This window comes from Acinonyx jubatus, chromosome B2 (genome assembly GCF_027475565.1).
Source record: "Acinonyx jubatus isolate Ajub_Pintada_27869175 chromosome B2, VMU_Ajub_asm_v1.0, whole genome shotgun sequence".
In the NCBI taxonomy this organism is placed as follows: Eukaryota; Metazoa; Chordata; class Mammalia; order Carnivora; family Felidae; genus Acinonyx; species Acinonyx jubatus.
This window is the reverse complement of record NC_069385.1, coordinates 3,792,390-3,814,743: the sequence shown is the minus strand read 5'-3', so window position 1 is coordinate 3,814,743 and position 22,354 is coordinate 3,792,390. Positions and strand designations below refer to the sequence as shown.

The 22,354-nt window shown below is 42.9% G+C and overlaps 1 protein-coding gene across 7 annotated transcripts in view; it reads right to left on the bottom strand.

Annotated features, from left to right (window-relative positions):
- PDE10A (phosphodiesterase 10A) overlaps positions 1–22,354 on the bottom strand; it is a 608,599-nt gene that overhangs the window by 86,698 nt on the left and 499,547 nt on the right. For all 7 annotated transcript variants that reach the window (XM_053222003.1, XM_053222001.1, XM_053222000.1 and 4 more), the window contains 3 exons: positions 15,082–15,202; positions 14,017–14,066; positions 2,707–2,847 (listed from right to left, as the gene is read on the bottom strand). In XM_053222003.1, coding sequence (XP_053077978.1) covers positions 2,707–2,847; positions 14,017–14,066; positions 15,082–15,202 — 312 coding nt within the window. The remainder of the gene's footprint in view (positions 1–2,706; positions 2,848–14,016; positions 14,067–15,081; positions 15,203–22,354) is intronic.

Sequence of the window (22,354 nt, the reverse complement as noted above, 5' to 3'; positions counted from 1 at the left end):
CTTATCTTAGGGGGCACACGCAGCCCGATGTTTACAGCAGCACTATCGACAGCAGCCAAACTACGGAAAGAGCCCAAATGTTCATCGACTAACAAACGGGTCAAGAAGACGTGGTGCATGGATACAAGGGAATACTATTCAACCACCAAAGAGAATGAAATCGTGCCATTTGCAATGACGTGGATGGAACCAGGGTGTATTATGCTAAGCGAAATGCCTCAGAGACAAATACCATACGATTTCACTCACATGTGGAATTTAAGAAACAGAACAGGTGAATACATGGGAATGGGGGAAAAAGAGACAGGGACTGGATTTAAGACATTTTTAAATACAGAGAACAGACTGAGGGTTGTTGGAGGGCGGTGGGCGGGGGATGGGCTAGAAGGGTGAGGGGCATTAAGGATACTTGTTGAGATGAGCACGGGGTGTCATATGTGAGTGATGAAATCACTAAAGTCTACTTCTGAAACCAATTACTATACTATATGTTAGCTAACTAGAATTTAAATAATAATTTGGGAAAAAAAAGTTTATCTTTAGGAACCTGGCACCTATACACAGATACTGCTTTAATGTTTCTTTATCCCTGTGGAGTAGAATTTAATTAATGAATATATATTAATTTCATGCCATAATAAAGGGAATTATGCTGGCTAACACGTATTTATCCGTCACCGTCTATGTGCCGTAACTTTTCCGCGGCCTTTACCGGTATAATGTCACGAGTAAAAATGACTCCACATGTAAATACCACAAGAAGGAAAGTTTATTGGTTCTTTTCTTTTTTTCAGGTTAGAATAATGTCAAAGTGTGTGGGTTTTTCAAAAAGTGTTTAATGTTTCATTTATTTTTGAGAGAGACAGAGAGAGAGAGCAGGAGAGGGGCAGAGAGAGGGAGACACAGAGTTGGAAGCAGGCTCCAGACTCTGAGCTGTCGGCACAAGAGCCTGATGCGGGGCTCAAACTCACGAGCTGTGAGATTATGACCCGAGCAGAAGTCGGATGCTTAACCAACTGAACCACCCAGGCACCGCAAATAATGTCAAAGTGTACGTTAACGATGATCTTTCTGATTGAATCTCAAAGGCCCATATTAAGTATTCAAATCATCTAATAATTATCAATTACTTATAAAGAATGAAATTGGTCCTTTGACTTCAATAACTTTCTAGCTTAACAAATCACTCAAAGGAATACAGGGAAATCAAATGAATTAATCCCAAAACACTAATTCTCCTTATTGAATTTCTGCTGTTCTGTAGGAAGCTTTTCATAAATCAACAGCACAAATCAGTATTGCTGATTTATAGGTCTTTTGAAAGCTTGAATATACACTAGGACATGTTCAAGGGACAACCTATGTGGTATCTTAACACTTTCCAAAACTGCAGTGTATTTGAGATGGGACATTGTGTGAGTTTACAGTGCAAACATGCTGATTTGGCATATTCATATGTTGTAATATGACCGCCATTGTAGTAGTTTGCATTTCTATCTCGTCACATGATTAGCCTACAACTAGATCTAGTCTTTCAGTGACCTTCATCATCTACATCTGCATCTCTACAGATAACTGGAGGCAAAACCACAATTAAAACCCGGGTCTCTCGACTCCGAGTTAGCACTTTCCAGAGCAATTTCCTTACACCTGTTTGCCTACCTGTCCATTTCAGCCTAAACTCAGGGAGTGACTCTTCATCACGAGGCTCACCTATCGCGTGGAAGACTGCACTAAGGGCTCCGTTTTGTCACGTTCCCTACGTCCGCGTCCTTCGTCAGTACCCTCCAGTATCGAGTCCGGGTTTGCTTACGTGATTCACTTGAACCAACACGAGGGTGGGAAATGCGATACCAGCAGAGGCTTGAAAACTCACTTGCATGTTCCAAGTCTTCTCTGGAAGCCTTGCCACCATCGCTGAGAACATTCCAGGCTGGCCTTACTTAGGGGTGGGGTGGGGTGGGGAGCTGGGGAGGTGTGGGAGTGACAAACACAGAGAACTGAGGCCATCTAAGGCCAGCCAGTTGACGGCCAGTTGATGTCAGATGCACAAGCAAGCCTAGCTGAAGGTGGCCCAATCCAGGGCTCAGGAGAAGGGACAAGTGGCTGTTGGGTGACAGCATTGATACTCGGGCAGCACGGCCCTCAGCACCAGCTGACTCATTCGTGTGCATCTTGCTATGACATGAAACACAAAACAGTAATCATCTAGGGGCGCCTGGGGGGCTCAGTCAGTGAGACGACGGCTCAGGTCACGATCCCACGGTGCACAGGATGGAGCCCCGGGTCATGCTCTGCACTGACAGCAGGGAGCCTCCTCGGGATTCTCTCCCTCCCTCTCTCTGACCCTTCCTTGCTCGTGCTCTCTCTCTCTCTCTCAAAATAAATAAATAACCAAAAAACAAAACAAAACAAAACAAAACACCCATAGCAACCATTTAGTTTACATGAATATAAACCTACAATTTATGTTCAAATGTACTGGTATGGACTGAAATAAGAGCTAAAAGTAGCCCTCGGTGGGTATCGTAAGATAGGATTTTCTGAGGACAAAAGTTCATTTACAAACAAATTCATTTATTGATCTGTATCTCGCTCTAATGCTTTTATAAAATGGCTTGAATTGTAACAGCAAAAATGATATGCCACCTGCATGAAATAAATATTTTAGGTTACGAATGTCACAAAAAGCAAAAAGCCATTTACCCCAAGGATGTCTTCCACGAGCAACGTTTTTCTGGATTTGGCCACGTAGGCAGAGATGGTGGTGCCCTGGGCGATGGGCCCGGCAGGGATGAGCCGGGGTTTCCCTTCCTTGATTCCAGGGGGGGTGAACACACACAGACTCTAGAAGAAGGAAAGAACACGTCTTACGGATTTTACAGACCTCCCTGTACTTCCGCACTAACAGACAGACTCCTAGGTATTACTTATCAGTCACGAGGCATCTTTGAGCCAACGAAAATGAGGAAGATGCTTTGCAATGATCAAAGTGGGGTGTGTGAGGTGAAATTCTCTCCGGTATTCCCAATGGGACACAAAACACAGGCTTGATGTAGGACTAAAATCAATGTCCAGGCACAGCAAACCTCGCAAAATGGCCTCTTATCTCGATATATGGAAAATAATAAAATACAAAGTAAGTGGTCCTTGGGGTCCAGATACTGCCAAATGAGAAACAGAGAACCTCGGGTCCAACCTGCCCCAGAGGCTGGCACACAGATCTGGAGACAGGATCAGTGACTACAAGTCAAGTTGTTCAGAACATTGTTTCTTCCCCTTTTTTTTTTATGACTCAATCACTCCATTCTTTAAACTGGCCTGACTATAAAATGACAGTTTCAAAATACTCTCGATAAACATTTTGCTCTTCTCTGTGCAAAAAATTACGGACAAATCTGGGTGCATCTTTCCCTTTCAAATGACCAGGTGGGAAGGTAAAGCCCTGAAGGTATCTTAAAATAAATGTGTTTTTTTTTTTAATATGATCAGTGATTTTTACTAAATCCAGTACTTTGAATAAATTTCTACTAAGAATTGCTAACCAAAACAAATCCCCTAGAGATTGGGGGCAGTATTTTGACAACACTATATTACGATTATCTACTCAATTTGAAAAGTATTAAGGTTCAGTAAATTCTCCCAGCACTTTACTTTTATCTTAGACTGGACTGCTGTAAGTTAAAGCCTGAAGACCCGTGAAGCAGTAAGATTAGACAATCCTCTTAAGCTATACATGTTCCTATTAATACTTACTAAGCAAATTCTCGGTAAAGACATCGAATTGGATCTAATTATACACGTATTAGATCAGTGGTCTTCAAGGCTTTGTAATGTCAGAGAATACTTTCTTCCTACAAAATCTTAACTTATAATCACAGGAGAGTAAACCCTATAAACTCGAGCTACTTCAATCAGCCAGGAGTAGGGAGAAGGAAAGGAAAGCAAAGCATAGGCGCACCCCAGCTGCTTGAAATAAGTCATTACCTACAGATTAGAGGCGAAGTTCAAAATATTTTTATTCACGCCTATAGCTCTATCAGTTTGGACTGTGCGCCTAAGTAGTATTTGCTATTAAGTACAATGCCTGTGAAAAATATTTTTAAAATGATTCTTATTAAGGGATTAAGTTTAAAACGCTTATTACGAGTTATGCACTTTTAAAAGATTTTTAAGATTTAACTACATATAAGATGGTAAATGACAACTTCACCTTATTTTTAGAGGTTAGACTTCAGTGTCACTATTTTTAAAGTTACTATAATTCTATTACCCACCAATATGTACATGGCATAGATGATGTAATCAGATCTCTTACCATCACCACATGACAAGCCAGTGTGCTACCCTCTCTTAAGATTGAAAGAAGAGTAGAAAAATTATTCAAGAATGGCAAGACGGGATCATTGCAAGAAAAAGGTGTAAAGGATACGGTATATCTAGCCGGAAGAAAAATCAGAGTTAATGACGATTTTCTCAAACTATGAGAAAGTTAATCCTAAGAAAGCTGCTGAGAAACGTTCTCTTTCTTTACCAAAGACAGAAGGCAGGAAATGAACTTGAATTGAACTGAGGGCTTGCAGAGCTCCTACAGGACTTCCCATGGCCATGACCGTGATAGAAGGTAAACTCTGGGGCAGGCTCACAGCAGTGGCTTGGGCTTTTTTTTAAAATAGTCTTTGGCTTTGTTTGTGTTTGAAGATCTACAACAGACATGGTTTTTGGATGGCTTTGTGATATATGCCCTTCACGGCTAGATTTAATAATATCTTAAGTTACAATTAACCTTCAAAAGTCAATCATGAAAGAATAGCTTATACGTCCCTATATTACTAGGAGATCATGTATTTAATATCATAAAATGTTTACTGCCTCTATAGAGTTCATATATGGGGCACAAGCAACAGATAAGCAAACACTGTACCAAGGTTGTCTGGAAAGCTAGTCTATGTATTGGGCTTCCTGACAATAAAAGGTTTGGAAATCTTTCAATTACATGATTGAATCTGAAAAACCTGTAAACAATAAATAATTACCAAAAAATTAAGTAGCTCTTTACTTTGGAAACTTAATCCTTGTTTTACCAATTACCTTCTGATTTTTGTTCATATTTACGGGATAGAAATGTTTCCAAATGGGAGCCGAGGACAAGTGCTAACAAGTATTGAATAAGTTGTCAGATGAAGGCCAAGGGCTCCGGCAGGAAGGGAGAATGAGGACCAGCCTGGGACTGACACCAGTTTCTGACGTGGTTTCACTTTCTCCCCTCTGCATTAGGGGCTTTCCTGTTCTTTTTTGTTTCTATGTTTTACTCCATACAATTTCCTGTGCAAAAGTTCCCTTCATAACATCCATTTCTGATTGAAGAGCAGTCACTGGCTTGAATTATGTGTTCAGTAATGGGTTCTTTATGACCTTCCCAGTTGTACGGACTGATTGGCAGCTATTATCACAAACAGAAAAAGTCAGTAACAAACTTGGCTTGAATTATGTGTTCAGTAATGGGTTCTTTATGACCTTCCCACTTGTACGGACTGACTGGCAGCTATTATCACAAACGGAAAAAGTCAGTAACAAACCTCTGAATTAGAGGCTGAATTTTACAGGTATTCAAGGGATGGGGAAGATCTGTGAAACCTACCTTTATTTACCCTACAGAAATAAGCAAATGGACAGCTGTGTACTGAATAGTTACTCCCCAGTGGTTAAACTAACACCTCCACCAAATACTTGGGTCTCTTTCTGAATTCTCAACTCTGTGCCAGTAGACTGATTGGTCTACCATACCGTTTTAATTACGACAAGTTTGTAGTACATTTTGTGATCTGACAAGGCAAGTCTTGCTTAGGTTCTGAATGTTTCAAAGCATTCACAGTTTATTTTATAAGATAGACTTTGCATTTTTCATTGGTAACGGGGGCTGCATTAATGCATTAACCAATAATGAGTGTAAGTTCTAGGGACACTTACAAAGGAAACAGTAACTTCATTTAAAAAAATCATTATGATCTTTGGCATATGGGTTTGACTGGGATGTTCATATGATTAAGATTAAAAAATATTATTTTTATAGGAGGGCGAAAGGAAACTTCTATCAAACGTCGCTATGCAATATTTTAGACTGTATTAAGACTACTTACGCATGTACTTAAAATACATCAATTATCTATAAAATCCAATGTTGAACTGAGTCTCTAAAATTAATTCTTTCTCTAACACTGTATAAATCTATGAAAGCTTTGATCACCACAAACATATTTTAGAGGCTAGAGATAAAAACAACTAAAAACAAGGAAAAATTCCAAAGTTTCAAACCAGAACCACCCCTACTCGTTCCAGAGAAGAAATCAACTGCACTCAGAGCATGCAACTTGACAAATACTGCTTATTTCTAAGATGAGGTAATTTAAAGCCGCTAAGATTGGTAACAGTTGTCATGAGCAGTAGATTGGCTCAGTGAAGCAATAAGGAAGCACTCAAATTATTAAAAAAAAAAAAAGCAAATTTGGAGAAATCAATTTGATGGAAAACGAACACTAGAAAAGACTATCACGATTTAATTAAAAAAAACTGATTTTTTGGTGAAACGGGAAAATCACTGATGTCAATTAGATACTTCCGGTGATAGACACTGTTCTCATCTTCCTTCCTATACGCAATTCAAAGATCACTTTATTCATGAAACTTCATTTCTTATGTTAAGGGTTCAACTCACAATCAGTTAAATTTTAGAAATACTTTTAAAAATATATCACTTAAGCTTACCCTTAAGTTGTTTTTCTCCCAAGACACTAGATGGCAGTGGTTAGTAAACGAATTTAGATCTATGCACATGGGCGTGACCACCTGGCCCCAAATCCACCTGGAATTTTAAAGACAGAACTAACTCTGCAGTATTCTTTTTAGACTTTTTTTTTTTTTTAAAGTTTGTTTGTTTCTTCTTCTGAGAGAGAGAGAGAGAGAGAGAGAGAGAGAGAGAGAGAGAGAGAGAAAATGGGAAGGGCAGAGAGAGAGAATCCCAAAGCCTGACGCAGAGCTTAAACTCACCCCAAACCAAGAGTCAGACACGTAACCAACTGAGCCACCCGGCACCCCCCACCCTGCAGGAGTCTTAAAATTAACCTACTGAAGTTCACTGTGCAGTTGAAGAAAGTCACACGATTCCTTTAAACTACTTGCTATAAACTGATTCTAACACCAATATATGAAAAGCCAGGTACGAATGTACTATATGAATTAAAAATTTAGGAGTTTGAAAGGTTTTACGCTTTTCCAAACAACTCTTATTGAGAACACAAGAAAAAACTGTAATGATAATATTATAAAGGATGTTATGTATCAGAGTAAAAGACCAGGCATGGAAGAGAAAAATGGTAAAAACAGTAAAAGTTTAATTAAGCAAAATCCTATCACAGGAAAACTAGGTTTCCAACAAGTATTTCAACAGCACCTTGTACACATTGATGTCAGCCCCTGGTAAGGCTCAGGACATATAAATACACTCCTTCGTGCCCTAACTCTGGACCTGTCGCAAACTGCTCCTTCTACCTAAGAAAGTCCTTTATTTCCCGTCTTATCTACTAAGTGAGAGGTCTTCCAGGCCCTGCTGACACAGAGCTAATCATCAAGTTGTTTTTAAAGTGATCCCCCTCCAAGACCCCCTCAAATTCGGCATCCCAGAACACCTGGGGTTTCTCTCCGTTTGCACTCAAGACCAGATGTTATAATCAACTGTGGATTTCTCGATTTCCCCTACATTCTTTGATGACAATGTTGTGTTTGGCTTTGTTTTGTTTTTTATAATCTTCATATGCTCATCGATTTAGCATAGATTTTTGGCACATGAAAAGTATTTTAAGTGGTTTGTTGAATGAATCGCACCCATGACATACCATTTAACCAACGGAAGTTAGATTAAGCTTCAGGAAGTTTAAGACTCTTGTCAAAGTCACAAAGTGGTGAACTGGAACTCACAGGGGCCAACTCCAGAATCATGATTCTTTGGGAAGCCGTCCTGCTTGCCAGCTCTGAAACAGCGTGCACAGCACGGGACCCGTCCTTCCCGAAGGGCTGGCGGGGGTGCGGAGGGAACTGAACGAGAAGAGCACCGGGGGTGGGGTGTTGAACGAGGGAGCCCCTTCCGCCTCACCACTGCTCTCGGGGACAGCAAACTGCCCAAACAAGGTTGGTACTCAACAGCCTGCTGAATACATGTCCTACTCAAACAATAGCCTGCTGAATACATGTCTTACTGGCTTTTAGAAGAGTTATTTTATTTTATTTTATTTTATTTATTTTATTTTATTTTAGAAGAGCTTTATTTTAATACCGTTTTCAGTTTCTTCCATTCACTGGTCTATTAGGTTTTCTATTTGCATTAAACAGGACAATTTATATTTTCCTCAAAAACTGACCATTTTTTCCCCTACATTTTCACATTTATTAGTACAAGTATCCTCTCATAATTTATCATTTTCATCCTGTTTTATTTTCTAAATTATTAAACATAAATAACTGTGTCTTCTCTTTTTGTTAATTAGGATATCTGTATATAAAGTCTTTAGATTCCCTTGTTTATATGGATTTTCTCTTTCTAAATCCATAGGTTAAAATGGCACATCCCAAGGGGACAGATACTTTAATTTATGACTGTGTCTCTAGTACCTGAGGTTACTACCATGTAATCGTACCCAATAAAAATGTGTTGAATTCATGAATTAACTTATTTTGTCCCTTATTTATTAATGCTCAAAAATGCATACAAGATGCTTCAAGGATCTGCAGTATCCACTGTGGACAGCCTTGCCCAGGGTTGTAGCAATATGAGAATTCACTTTTGTAAACTTTATTGTCTAAATATCCCAGTAACTATACTTGGTTTTTTCCCAAGAAGTGACATTGCACATTAATTTTGTTTAATTTCCTTGTTTTTAGCCATTATGGGGATCTGAACTCTTCAATGGGGGCTAAACACATCAAAGTAGGATCTAACCCAAAGAGGAAAGGGAAACCCATGTTGGTAAATCCTAAAATTATACACACACACACACACACACACACACACACACACTTTTTGGATAAACCTACTTGCAGATACTACTAACATTCTCCAAATTGTATTTTTGTCTGTCAACCACTAAAACACTATTGTATATTTCTGTCCTTTTGGGTTTTTTTTTTTTGGTGTGACTGTTTTGCTTTACAAATTTTAACGCATCAACACTTATTGGGTAAACTAAGTAACAGGTCTCCCCTCGCTGCAGACTAAACCCTTCATAAATGCCAAGTGATCTCCTGTTCCAATTTAATGCCTTTATTCCCCAAACTCATCTTCGTCATTGATCCTGTGGTACTTTCTCTCCTTTTGTTTTCATTTTTCTGGAAGAGGTCTGCTTCACCTAAAATTCTCTTTTCATTTTCAATCATTGTTAAGTCCTTTTCTATATGTGCCTCTATAAAACAGAAGACAGTTGTGAGTTTTTTAAACCTAACTTGCAATTTTTTTCTTTCAGTAACTGGGTCTATCCTACTTGTAATTTTGTTGTGACATATTTTGGTAGAGAGTTCCACAATCTATTTTATGTTTTACTTTTAGTGTTTTAACACTATTTCGTTTGTTTTCTATCTTTTCCTGAACTTTCCATGTTTTCTTTCAATTTTTTCTCTCCAACAATATTAATGTGGGTTTTTAATTCTACTAGGGGAACTTCTGACATACATAAATTTTATTTAAGTTATATTTATCAACGCATCAATTTCAGAAATTAATTACTTAATTTCTGCTGGTTATTTATAAAAAAAGAAAACAATACTTTTATAAGTATAAGCGTTTTATAATTCTCCCTGTGTCCATCTTAATCCTTGGAATTTTTGATACAGACTAAAAATTTTATCTCAGTCTGTTTGGGCTACCTTATTATAATTTTTTCACTAAAGCATATACATTTTGTTATATATGTGAGTTATTTAAGTAAGGCTTTATAACTATGATTCAAAATCCTGAGGCAATTTAAAAAAGATTTACAAGGGGAGCCTGGGTGGCTCAGTCGGTTAAGCGTTCAACTTCAGCTCAGGTCATGATCTCGCAGTTTGTGAGTTCGAGCCCCGCGTGGGGCTCTGTGCTGACAGCTCGGAGCCTAGAGCCTGCTTCAGATTCTATGTCTCCCTCTCTCTCTGCCCCTCCCCTGCTCACGCTCTGTCTTAAAAATAAATAAAACATTAAAAAATATATGTAAAATAAAATAAAAAAGAGTTACAAATATCTATAACATGCCCCTTTTTACAAAGGAAGGAATAGAAGAAAATACATGTGTATCTGCTCATCCCGGCCAAAAAAAAAAAAAAAAAAAAAAAAGCTTTATTTTATTAATATGGTTGGCTTACATTTTAGAAGTATGTCAACATCTGTTCAAGCAATAGGGCAGATTAGATAATTTGATACTCCTGAAAAAATCAATTTAAAAAAATTTTAAAGGCTGGATAAAGTACATTTTCAATCCTTTCTAATGCATTGCTGGGCTGAGAAGAATGGACAGAATGCACAGGAATCTAAAAAGAAGTCAGTAACGGAACTTGCGAGGCAAGCAAATCCCAAGTTGGATTTTTCTAGAGAGGGAGCAAAGCCTGGATGTACTGACCCTCCCTCAGGAAAGCACCGCGGGAGACAAGACCTGCTGGAGGCCAGGACCAGAACGGGCTGGCGGCTCATCGACGCTGGTGGTTCCGGTCAATGTAGCTACAGGCGCAAGGAGATTACTAGGACACCAGATTGTCTTGAATTTACTGCTGGAGGGAAAATGCAAATCTCTTCTGAGAAATCATAACTGTGCATCGCGTGGCTGTGAGGCTGGAATCCACACTACTCTGTAGTCTGAAAAAAAATCTCATGAGATAACTTAAAGTCGGGCTGGATTGGTATTGCCTTAGGTGACCGGCCAAAACGAATACGTATCCTGTCTCCAGGAAAAGAACTTCAACACAACCCTCAAGAACACCCATTTTAAAAGGCCCGAGGAAGAGTATGATTCACGGTCAAAACATCAAATAAAATGAGACACACAAGCAAATAAGCCACCGGCTGTTGGCAGGTGGGTGAAACAAAAGCCAAGAAATGTAAATTCTGGGTGAATAAAAAACAATATAAAAGAGGTTTAGTTAATATATCCCAAGAAATAAAAGATAAACTTGAAAAAATATCCAGGGAATAAAAAACTATATTGAAGAACTGAGAGAAAATCAAAAGGAACCCGAAAGCAACTATGTTAAAGTCAATATACAGAGAGAGAATTTTTATTAATCTGAATTCTCTATCCGGCAAAGATGTATTTCAAGGAAGTGTTGAAATAAAGACCTACTCCAACAAAAACTGAGAGACTCCCACCAGTGTACCCTCACTAAGGGAAATTCTACAGGATAGAAGAGACCCGATTCCAAATGGAAGACTTGAACGCACAGAAAGAAAAATGTGGCCGAGCAAACACAGTAGTACCCCTAGGTCTCTGCCTTCACGAAGCGTACATTCTAGAGAGAGCCAGATGAACCAATCGTCCCACAAAGCACAAATGTACACTCACAGCTAAGTTCTACGAAGGAGAAGCATGCGATACTAAGAAGGCTCGACAGAGTGAGATCTGACTCGGGAAGGTCAGAATTAGCCACATCTTGGCCACGCTCTCTGCTGTTCCCAGGCCACACGTGGACCAAGGAAGCAGTGACCCCAGAGAGAACCATGCCGAGTACCATTAGCTGACCTCGGGAATTCAGGAATGTAGAATAAAGAGCCGACTAGAGCCTGGATGGACAGACTATCATCCCCTCAATTAAGTTACAGAAGTAAAAGAATTAGAAGCGATATACATAGAATACGCTGTAGATGTTGTGGACACAGAAGGTTTTTCTAAGTCACATATTCCAGGAAGCTATTTCACGGAGGTCAATGTACAAACAAGCCTGCAAAAATAAAGCCAAACCTGCAGCCAAGTGACTAAGAGTCTGGGATCTGGGAATCTAAACCCAGGCTCTCCAGTCAAGCACTTCTTGAGGCTCTCACCGCCTGCAGACCCCTGGCCTCTTGTGGCCTGCCCTTTCTGACCTCCGAAACCACTCTTCCCCCACTACCCCCTCCAATTCTCTTTCACACACAGCAGAAGAGGGTCATCCCATGGGGCCCTGAGTGCCCGGGTTCACTCACTTCTTTTCGTGTCAACAGTTAGAAATGCAGAGTCCAGCATCCAGGTTTCATCAGAGAACTGGATTGGTCCAAGTTTGGGTCATAAACAGCTGTGACTGAAGGAAAAGGGTCACACGGCAGGTACTCAGCTGCCAAGGCCAAGCCCTGTGAGCTGTCTGCAGATCCCAGGGGCGTCATAATGAGACTTGCACTCTCCTGATCGCACCGAGCTCACATACACACCGGCACTTTTTTTCTTTAAAGGAATATACTAATTTTTTTTTAAAAGGAATATACTAGTTTTTTTTTTAAAGGAATTCTTAATTTTTAAATAAAAGTCCCAAAATTTTAGAAATAAATTTTTAGAATGAACAGGGAAGAATGAGATCTCTTTGTTATTTTAGTAGCTTAGCCATTTAAAACTACCAGCGTCTGAAGTATCATTTAAAGTTTTCGGAAGCGGGGCGCCTGGGTGGCTCAGTCGGTTAAGCGTCCGACTTCAGCTCAGGTCACGATCTCACCGTCCGTGAGTTCAAGCCCCATGTCGGGCTCTGGGCTGATGGCTCAGAGCCTGGAGCCTGCTTCCGGTTCTGTGTCTCCCTCTCTCTCTGCCCCTCCCCTGTTCATGCTCTGTCTCTCTCTGTCTCAAAAATAAAGAAACGTTAAAAAAAATTAAAAAAACAAAATAAAGTTTTTGGAAGCAGGAGTGGTATCTGAATAATTCAACTTAATGGAACTCTTGTCTCTGTACATGGAAGGCACTAGGAGAGGTGCTGGGTGAATGCAAAGATTAGTAAGAAAAGGTCCTTGCCCCAAAGAGCTTTTAATCCTGTAACGTAAATTTTTACGATACAAGGGGAGGGAACAAAAAGGATCAACGATGGGTTCAGTGAATCGGCCGGGAAACATTTTTGTGCAACGACTTTTCATCCTTTGCATTACTGTATTAGTCACGAGCACCATTAAACGTCTCAGAATACTTGTGTCTCTATTCCTATTACCATTTTATAAACCATAAATAGCACACATTCTGATTACGCATGAATACAAGCATCACAGTGCAAAAAGAAACCCCAAATCTCCAAGAACAATGCCTAACACATAAGAAATACACAGTGAAATTTTTCCAAATGTATTTATAAACGCTTTCTATACAGTTAACCTATGAACGTAATTCTTATTGGCTCAGAATATTCTTTTAAGATGTTACGTGTGTGGTTTTAACGTCACAACAAAAATCAAATGCCAGTAAGCCGAACATCTTGAACTGCTTATGCACGCTGCATTTGACCATGGGCTGTGCTCTGAGTAAGCTGCAATAGAAACAGAGGCTCCAGCCTGTGGCACGCAACACTAAGACAGGCACACCACGGAACAGCATGAGCTACGGCCACCGCGGCTCAGGGGTCTCCACGGAGTAACGCCGTCCCCACACTGTTTCAGTGGCCTTCAGGAAGTCCAAAGAACTCACCTAAAAAATGCTCCACTTTCGTCCTTGCTTTATTCTACTGCAGGCAGCGTGCTGAAAAGGGCATACGCCGTCCCTGACACCCCAGCCCACAGTGCGAAGCATCTTCTGCACAAAACGGTCCAGAGGTGCCATTCATAAGACAGGACACCACAGGCCAAAACCAAAACAGTAAGTCAACTGTGACATTTCATGCCCAAACGTTGCCACACTGGTGAGATTTTTCACCTGGCAACAACCATAGACAGAAACGAAATACAAAATGAGTTTGAAGTACTTAGTTGCCATGTGTCTGTGGTTTGTAGCCCAGCTGACCTTTTTCAAAGAGCTTACGACATGTTCTTATCTAGAGCACCAGAATCTAAATTCAGATACTTACGTTATTGCACTCTCCAAGGAAATACAGTGCAAATCCATCAGCTTTGGTGGCTGCCAAAGTAATAAAAAAGGAAGAAACTAATCTCAATGGAAGAACAGACCACGTATGAATTCTTTAAGGTGAGACCTCAGAGAGGAATCGTGTGAAAGGGCTTGTTAACATAATTAACGGTCATGCAGCGAATCGAGCCAACCAATTTATGGCTTTATTCAATTGACATAGAACATTTTCACTCATTATTTATCAGCTATTGCAAACTTTAAGACGTGACATCCTCACATGCACACAGCAGCCAATGCACTACGCGATAGTATGTTTGTGAAACTTTAAACGTTACAACTATTGGAAAATATGTTTCGTTTAGGAACGGGATTTAATTGTTAAAGTACTAAAAAATACCAGACACAATATTCATAATAACGAGTAATCAAGGCAAGCATCACCCAAAGAGGATGATGCACGTATCCACGCAGCCTCACGAAGAGAACACGGCTGAACTCTCCTAACCCTGCGTCAGGGCCATGTGAAGGCAGTTCCCACGGCAGGTAACCGATATTCCTCCCGGAGGATCGCTTGCCTACGGACTCACGGTTCACTCCTTTTCACTCGTGCGGCCTTGGGTCAAATATTTGGCCTGCCTTTGCCACAGCTTCCCCATCAGAAAAGAGGTGATCAAAGTACGAAGATCTGCCATCTGCCCCAATAAATTTAAAATGCTTTGTGTTGCTTAAAAATTAAGGATTTCCTTCGTAAAGATGTGACTTAATTCAACAAAACTACACGTTCCAAAGAAACTAGGCTTTATTTAGAAAGCATAGTATATTCCATTTGCACATCTGGCAGATACTTTTTTGAGACTGGGTAAGTTAGGAAGTTTTAGGTTTGACTCATTCTGGTCGTTTCAGAATAGAGTATTTTCACTTCAAAATTAGCCCGAGAATAGAAGCAAATAAATGACTTGCATTTGCCTTGTAGTAAGTATATTACTCTTTCCATCTTCTGCAACAGAATAAAAGACACTTTGGTTCAAAAGTTCTACCAGAAGGAATATAAAACATTTCTTACCTATTTTAATGATGCTGCTCAATTCATAAAGGAGTAACTGATTGTCTCCTCCTGTATCCAATCGCTGTTCGATGTAGCTGTTTAATTCGTACACAACTCCCTGCATATTCGTATCTTGGTACTTTTAATAAAAAAAAAAAAAGAAGAAAGAAAGAAAGAAAAAGAAAGGGCATAATTAAATATAATAAGATAAAAATTCCTCAATTTATAAAACATTTTATTAATTACATAACTTTATGTGTGTGTGTGTATAATTTTATGCTTTTACACATTATGCTTTTAAAGAACATTTATTTAACTATTATAATCTACTAAAAAATTGATTGCAAATTAAATTGCTGTGACATAGAATTATTTACAGGGGTGCCTGGGTGGCTCAGTCAGTTAAGCCTCCGACTTCGGCTCAGGTCATGATCTCACAGCGTGTGAGTTCAGGCCTTGCATCTGTCTCTGTGCTGACAGCTCAGAGCCTGGAGCCTGTTTCAGATTCTGTCTCCCTCTCTCTCTGCCCCTCCCCTGCTCACGCTCTGTCTCTCTCTGTCTCTCAAAAATAAATAATAAATAAAAACTTAAAAAATTATTGGAGCGCCTGGGTGGTTCAGTCGGTTGAGTGTCCGACTTCAGTTCAGGTCACGATCTCACCGTTTGTTGAGTTCGAGCCCCGCGTCAGGCTCTGTGCTGACAGTCCAGAGCCCGGAGCCTGCGTTGGATTCTGTGTCTCCTTCTCTCTCTGCCCCTCCCCCACCTGTGCTCTGTCTCTCTCTCTCTGTCTCTCAAAAATAAGTGAAGGTAAAAAAAAAAAATTAAAAAAAAGAATCATTTATAGGCGCCATGTATATTTCTATTAAAATATCAAGTGTTACAAATTACAACTTTATTTCTGGAGTTGTATATAGCTATTCGGTAAAAGTAGCATAAAAGTTTGCCAAAAGTGTGCCGCACTCGGTAAAATGAAGGTCATTATTCTCCAGCCACCTGCCACGACGGGGCCACTACCCTGGTCCGATCCAAACTCTACCCCCGGCTCAGGAGGGAGCAGCTCTCATGGCCACCCTGGGGCAGGACCAGCCAGCTGCCCCCGGAAGCCCAAAGCTCTGGGCTCTGGCAGGGACACCAGCAGTAGAGGCGTTTGGGAAAAGGCGGACGCTAGAGCTTAGCTACTCCAGCACAAGCTACCGCTGTGACTTCTCTCCAAGGACCCAAAGGCTGTCTTCTAACAAGCTTCCTCACCACTAAGCTTGCCGCCCTAAGCCTGTTCTCCAAACAACAACCATGGTAAGTTCTATAAACAAAGTAAAATTCTGTCACTTCCTGGCTTAAAGTCCTTCCCCCTGCACTTAGAATAGCAGACTCCCCACGGGATGGCCTCTCACATTCTACAAAATGCGGTCACTGTCTGCCTATGACACCGTCTCAAGCCCCCTTTCTCTTTCTTAACCACGCAGATATCTTTTGCTTCTAAAGGCCGATTACTCGCCATGCTTCTTCTTCCGTAAATTCCAGTGTAAGTGTTATATCAGTGTCAGGTGTCCGATATCATGATTTGGCAACTCCATGCATCGCCCAGGGCTCATCACAAGTGCACCCTTTAATCCCCATCACCTATCTCCCCCATCGTCCACCCCCCTCCGCTCTGGCAGCCATCAGTGTGTTCTCTATAGCGAAGAGTCTGTTTCTTGGTTTGTCCTTCTTCCTCTTTTTTAACCCCCCCTCTTTGTTTTCCATTTGTTTCGTTTCTTAAATTCCACGTATGAGTGAAATCATATGCTTCTTGTCTTTTGCTGACTGACTGAGCTCAGCATGACGTCCTCTAGCTCCATCCACGTCCTTGCAAAGCCCTGTTCTCAACGAATGGCTGGGGAATGAAGGGATGTGAATGAACAGACCAAAGAATGGATGAATCAGTCCCTCAGTCATTCTGCCCACAGGTACCGGTGATCCTGGCAATCTATCACACACCCTGCCCTGCACAGAAGAGATCCCAGGGCATTCACACAACAATGTGCACTCAACGGAGATGCTGGGTTCCACGGGCTTGTGCTGGCTTGGGAGTACGTTCCAAAAGTGGCCAACGCTTTTTCAAATACAACTGAGACTCCAGACCTTCCTGGTATCTCTTCCAGTCTGAGCAAGACTGGACTGCTAGAGTGGATTTCTTCTAGAAGAATCCCCGAGCTGCATTATCACAGACGATCCCTGCACCAAGGCTGTGCGAAACACGTCCCGGAGGGTGTGCTGGCATGTGTGCACAAGTGTGTGGTGTGGGCCAGGAAGGCCCATCCAAGGGGGTTTCCTCAATGCACGGCGGGGGGTGGGGGTGGGGCCTGGCACGGCAGGGCCATGTGGCTACGACAACACTCAGAGACGAAGCCGGGGTGGCTCGCATCCTGGACGGACCTGAAGCCGCCGTCGGAATGACCCAGCCAGGCGGCTGCCTGATCCCAGTGTCCCCGGAGCTGGGAGAGACAGGGTGGCCTGCTATCTTCTCATCCGTGTCCACGGGAAAAGTTCCAGGTTTCAGCGGACACAAGTTTGACTTGATTCTCCGCGGCAAGTCACGGTGCCTGGACGAATTCCAGGCTGGAGCCAATTCACAGGCCCAGGATCCTCTGAGTGAAGGAGGGGCAGGGGACGTCAGGGCAGCCAGGGGGCCGTAGTTCAGGTGCGTCTCAAACGCGAGCCCAGCTGGCGTGCAAACCCCTGTGGTGACTGCAGTCCGGAACACACGTGTGCCCCAGGCGTCCCCAGAGGCTGACAGAATCCCACCCTGACGATCGTCACTGAAAAGGGGTGAAGACGCAAGACCCGCATTAGTCTGGAGCGACAGCTTCCCCAGGAGCGAGAACGACAGAAAGGAACTAGCACGCGGGACCCCAAGGCATCAGAACGGAAGCCCACCGGCACGCCTTGCCTTCCTTCTTGCGCTTGAACACCAGCCGCAAGACTGCCGGCCGCTCCTCCGAGACCCTCACCTGGTGCTGCCGCTCCCGTGTCTGCCCCCGGATCGGGCTCTCCGGGAGGTGCGTTCTCTGCTCCGGCCTCTGCTGGGCCTCCTACCTGGGGTCCGCCTCCCCCCCTTTAACCCGGGCACCCTGTTGGCTTGGCTGCACCCGGCCGCACGCAGACCACAGGCCTCCCGACCAGGTGCTGTGGCTCCGTACTGCGCACGCCGTATCAGTCGTAACTGCCCAGTTGCGGTCCGGCTGCAGATACTGCCCAGGTCCTCTGCTCAGGTAGACACCCCTGTGTCAGGGCAAGGCCGGCAGAAAAAATCAAGAGCGCTCTCAAAGCCCGATGCCCCCAAAGCGTGGCAGGGCCGTATGGGGTCGCAAAAGCCTATGCTGTTCCCTCACCATCTGTAAACAGCATCCTAACTCGACTGCTGCCAGTTTTGAGGAACTCCAGAGAAAAGATTCCGTCCTAGCATACTCTCTCTCTCTTCCTCACCAGTAATTAGAAACATTTGTTGTACATTTTTTCCCCCCAAAGTCCTGGGAAAGAGCTTATCGGAGACTGAGGCTAACCCAAAGGAGAGCGAGGCTAAGAGACACAGATTAAGTCATGAGGACAGCGTCTGAATCCCTAGATCCGGACACACAGAGACCCTCCTGCCTAAAAACCTCACGCTAGACACACGGTGTTCGCGAACCAATTCGTTCTTTGAACACTTTCTCTCTCTTCTGGGCAGGGGAACTGTAGCTGGTCTCAAGCTGGGTTCTTAGTCACCCGCCAGGGGTCCCGATAAACACGATACACGGGCAGACCCCTTGCTCTGACCACACACCTCGGAGAGCACAGCCGTTCCCGAGGCCTGGGTGTGGGGCGGAGAGGAACGAACAGCTGTTCCCCACCTCTTCTGGGCCGGACGGGGTGCCACCCGTGGGAACAAGGAGGCGATGCACAACACGGGCAGCTTATCGCGGGGTTTCCTTCCGCCGTGCCTCCGAGCTTTCGTCTTCCCATTTGCGAAACAAGGAGGTTAAAGCGCACTGCCTTTAAAATACTTTTCAACACGCGCGGTCTGTGATGATCTGTGCCCTAGGGTTTGAATTTCGTCGTTAGACTTCAAATTCTAATCTTTAACCTGGAGGATGGGTGAGTACACCCCGCTTCCTTTGATTCCTAGTGACACGATTGCCTCATAAGAGCAAAATGTCCTCTTATGGCTACTCTTGCATATTAATGTCCTGTCAACTCTCCAATATCAAAGCCCTATCGACACAGCAAAGATGACTCACAAGAGCCAAGTGGTCTGTCAGTAGATGAATGAATCAAGAAAACGCCACACACACACCATGTATGTATACAAACTAGAGGAGATATAATATCAGAATATTATTCAGTCCGTGGGGTGCCTGGGTGGCTCAGTCACAGTTACATGTCCGACTTCGGCTCAGGTCATGATCTCACGGCTCGTGACTTTGAGCCCCGTGTCGGGCTCTGTGCTGACAGCTCGGAGCCTGGAGCTGCTTCAGAACCTGTGTTTCCCTGTCTCTCTGCCCCTCCCCCCTGCCCATGCTCTGTGTCTCTCTCTCTCTCAAAAATAAACACGAAACAGAAGTTCAGTCCTAAAAAAGGAGGAAATCCTGCTAATTTGTGGTAACACAGATGAAACTAGAGGGCATTCTGCTAATTAAAATAAACCAGACACAGAAAGACAAACGCTATATTATCTCACTTACATGTGGAAGCTAAAAGGCCAACCTCACAGGAGTATAGATCAGATTGGCAGGTGTCCGGGGCTGGGGTGTGGGGGAAATGGGGGAGAAGACGGTCAAAGGTTACAAACTTTCTGGTGGGAATGCACACTGGTGCAGCCACTGTGGAAAACAGTCCAGAGGCTCCACAAGAAACTAAAAATAGAATTACCATATGACCCCGTCATTCTACTTCTGAGTTTTTTACCCAAAGATTACGAAAACACTAATTTGAAAAGCTGTACGCACCCTTATGTTCATAGCAGCATTACTGACGACAGGCAAAGCACGGAAGCAGCCCGAGTGCCCGTGAAAACATGAACGGACAAAGAAGGTGTGGTGTATACACAAAATGGGAGATTACGCAGCCATAAAAAAGGATGAGATCCTGCCATCTGCAACAACACGGATGGATCTAGACGGTATGATGCCAAGGGTCGGAGAAAGACAAATACCAGATGATTTCACTTAGACGTGGGATTTAGGAAACAAAGAATGAGAAGAAGGAACAAAAACCAGACTCTTACGTACAGAGAACAAATCAATGGTTATCAGGAGAGAGGTGGGTGGGGGTGGGGAAAAGAGGTGCAAGGGACTAAAGAGTGCACGTATTGTGAGGAGCACCGGGTAACAGGTAGAACTGTTGAGTCACCATAGCCTACACCTGAAACTAATGTAGCACTGTGTGTCAATTACACCGGAATTAAAATGAAAAAGACGATCATTTAAAAAAAGAGACAGAGGAACTTAAAAGAGTAAAACAGACACAGACACATACCAATCCAGTGCCACATGCAACCACTTAAGGACCCTGATTTGAACAAAACGACTTAAAAAGAATCTTTTCAGACAGTTGAGGGAAACTGAACATGGCCCGAGGATGAAGGTATTGTTGCTACGTGGGCCTGTCAGGCATCAACATGGCATGTAGTTGAGGTTTTTGTGTAAAAAAAAAAAATGTCATCTCCCAGTAGAAACCTATACAGAAGCCTTTAGGGCTGAAATTACACGATGACAGAGATTTGCTTTAAACTACACCAGCAATCAAAAAGGGGAGGGGATGTGCAGATGAAAGAACAGCCACGCGGCCATCACTGAAGCTGGGTGGCAGGTATGCGGCGGTCAATACGCAATTCTCTCTTCTTTTACGTAGAGCAAGTGTCTATCCACAAAAGGAAGTTAAAACGCAAAGAAAAGAAGAGACCAGGAACAGCCCAGGGAAGCACCGATCCCCCCGCTGCTCGTTTACTCAGCAGCCTCCCTGCGTGTCCACAGAAGACGGACACAACCCGCACCCTGTGGGAGTTTCAGAAAGCAAAGGACTTGGACGCAGCGTGGCCTTCAGCAGGTAGGGGACAAGCCAGCCAACTCTAGGACGTCTCTGCCCATTTGTGACAACTTCTACACAAATGAACGTGAAATACTAACTACGCACACTGAATAAAAAAGGTTACAAACTTTCAGGTATAAGATGAGAAAGTTCTGGAATCTGATGTAGAGGACGGGTCTGGAACCAAAACTGCTGTAGTCCAAACGGAAAGCCGCTGGAAGGAGCCTTTCGGTGCTGTCGCCACACACACCCCAGCCCTGGCGGGCACGGGTGCGTCCCTTGACTTGACTGCAGCGACCGCTTCGTAGGCACACGTGGATCAAGCCATCGTGTATTCTACGATGTACACGTGCGCTGAAGTATATACCATTCTTATTCGTCAAAAATAAAAATAAAATAATTTTTAAGCAAAAGAGTCCTTCAGAAAATAATAAACATCTCGGTAAAAATAGTAAGAGCAACGACGACAAAGGACACGGAACATTTAATCTCTTCGTAAAATCTCCACGGTCCTTCTGAATCAGTCTTTGCCCCCAAGGCTACCACTATTTGTGACTTTTGTCCGCTACAGATTAGCCTTGCCCATTAGAATGTTATCTAAACGGACTCATGCAACGTGTTCCGTTTTGAACTCGAGTCTATCAGCCTGCTGCAAGATCGCTGAGATGCCGTCCACTGTCGTGTCCCAGGGGTCTGTCCCTTCCACGCCTCGCCGCATGCTGTTGCGTGAACAAAAACAATGTGTTTCTCTGTTCTACCACTGTGGGTCGTGTGGGATGTTTGCGTTTTCTGGCTCTGGGATATTATGAATAAAGCTGCTGTGAACATCTTCCTGTGAACCCAGAAGAACCCAGAAGTCTTCCTGTGGACACAGGTTTTCGATTATCTTAGGCAAATCTGTAAGAGTGAAATTCGTGGGTCGAAAAGTAAATGTATGTTTAACTTTACAAAGAAACTGCGAAACCCTTTACGGTGCTATATATCAAGTGGGTTATCAATGTGATTTAGGTATTTTAGGCTAAAATAAATTATAAATAGGTCATCAGGTCACACAAACACCACTGGCAGAAAAGTTCTAACCAAGAATGAGCTCTCACATGGGAAGTTACAGATGGCTGTGAGCCTCAAAGGCAAAGTGAATGGGGGGGAGTAGCAAAGAGGGTGCCACTGACACTTTTAGAAAAAAAGTTTTAAAATCCAAGCAGAGGCACCTGGGTGGCTCAGTTGGTTAAGCGTCTGACTCTTG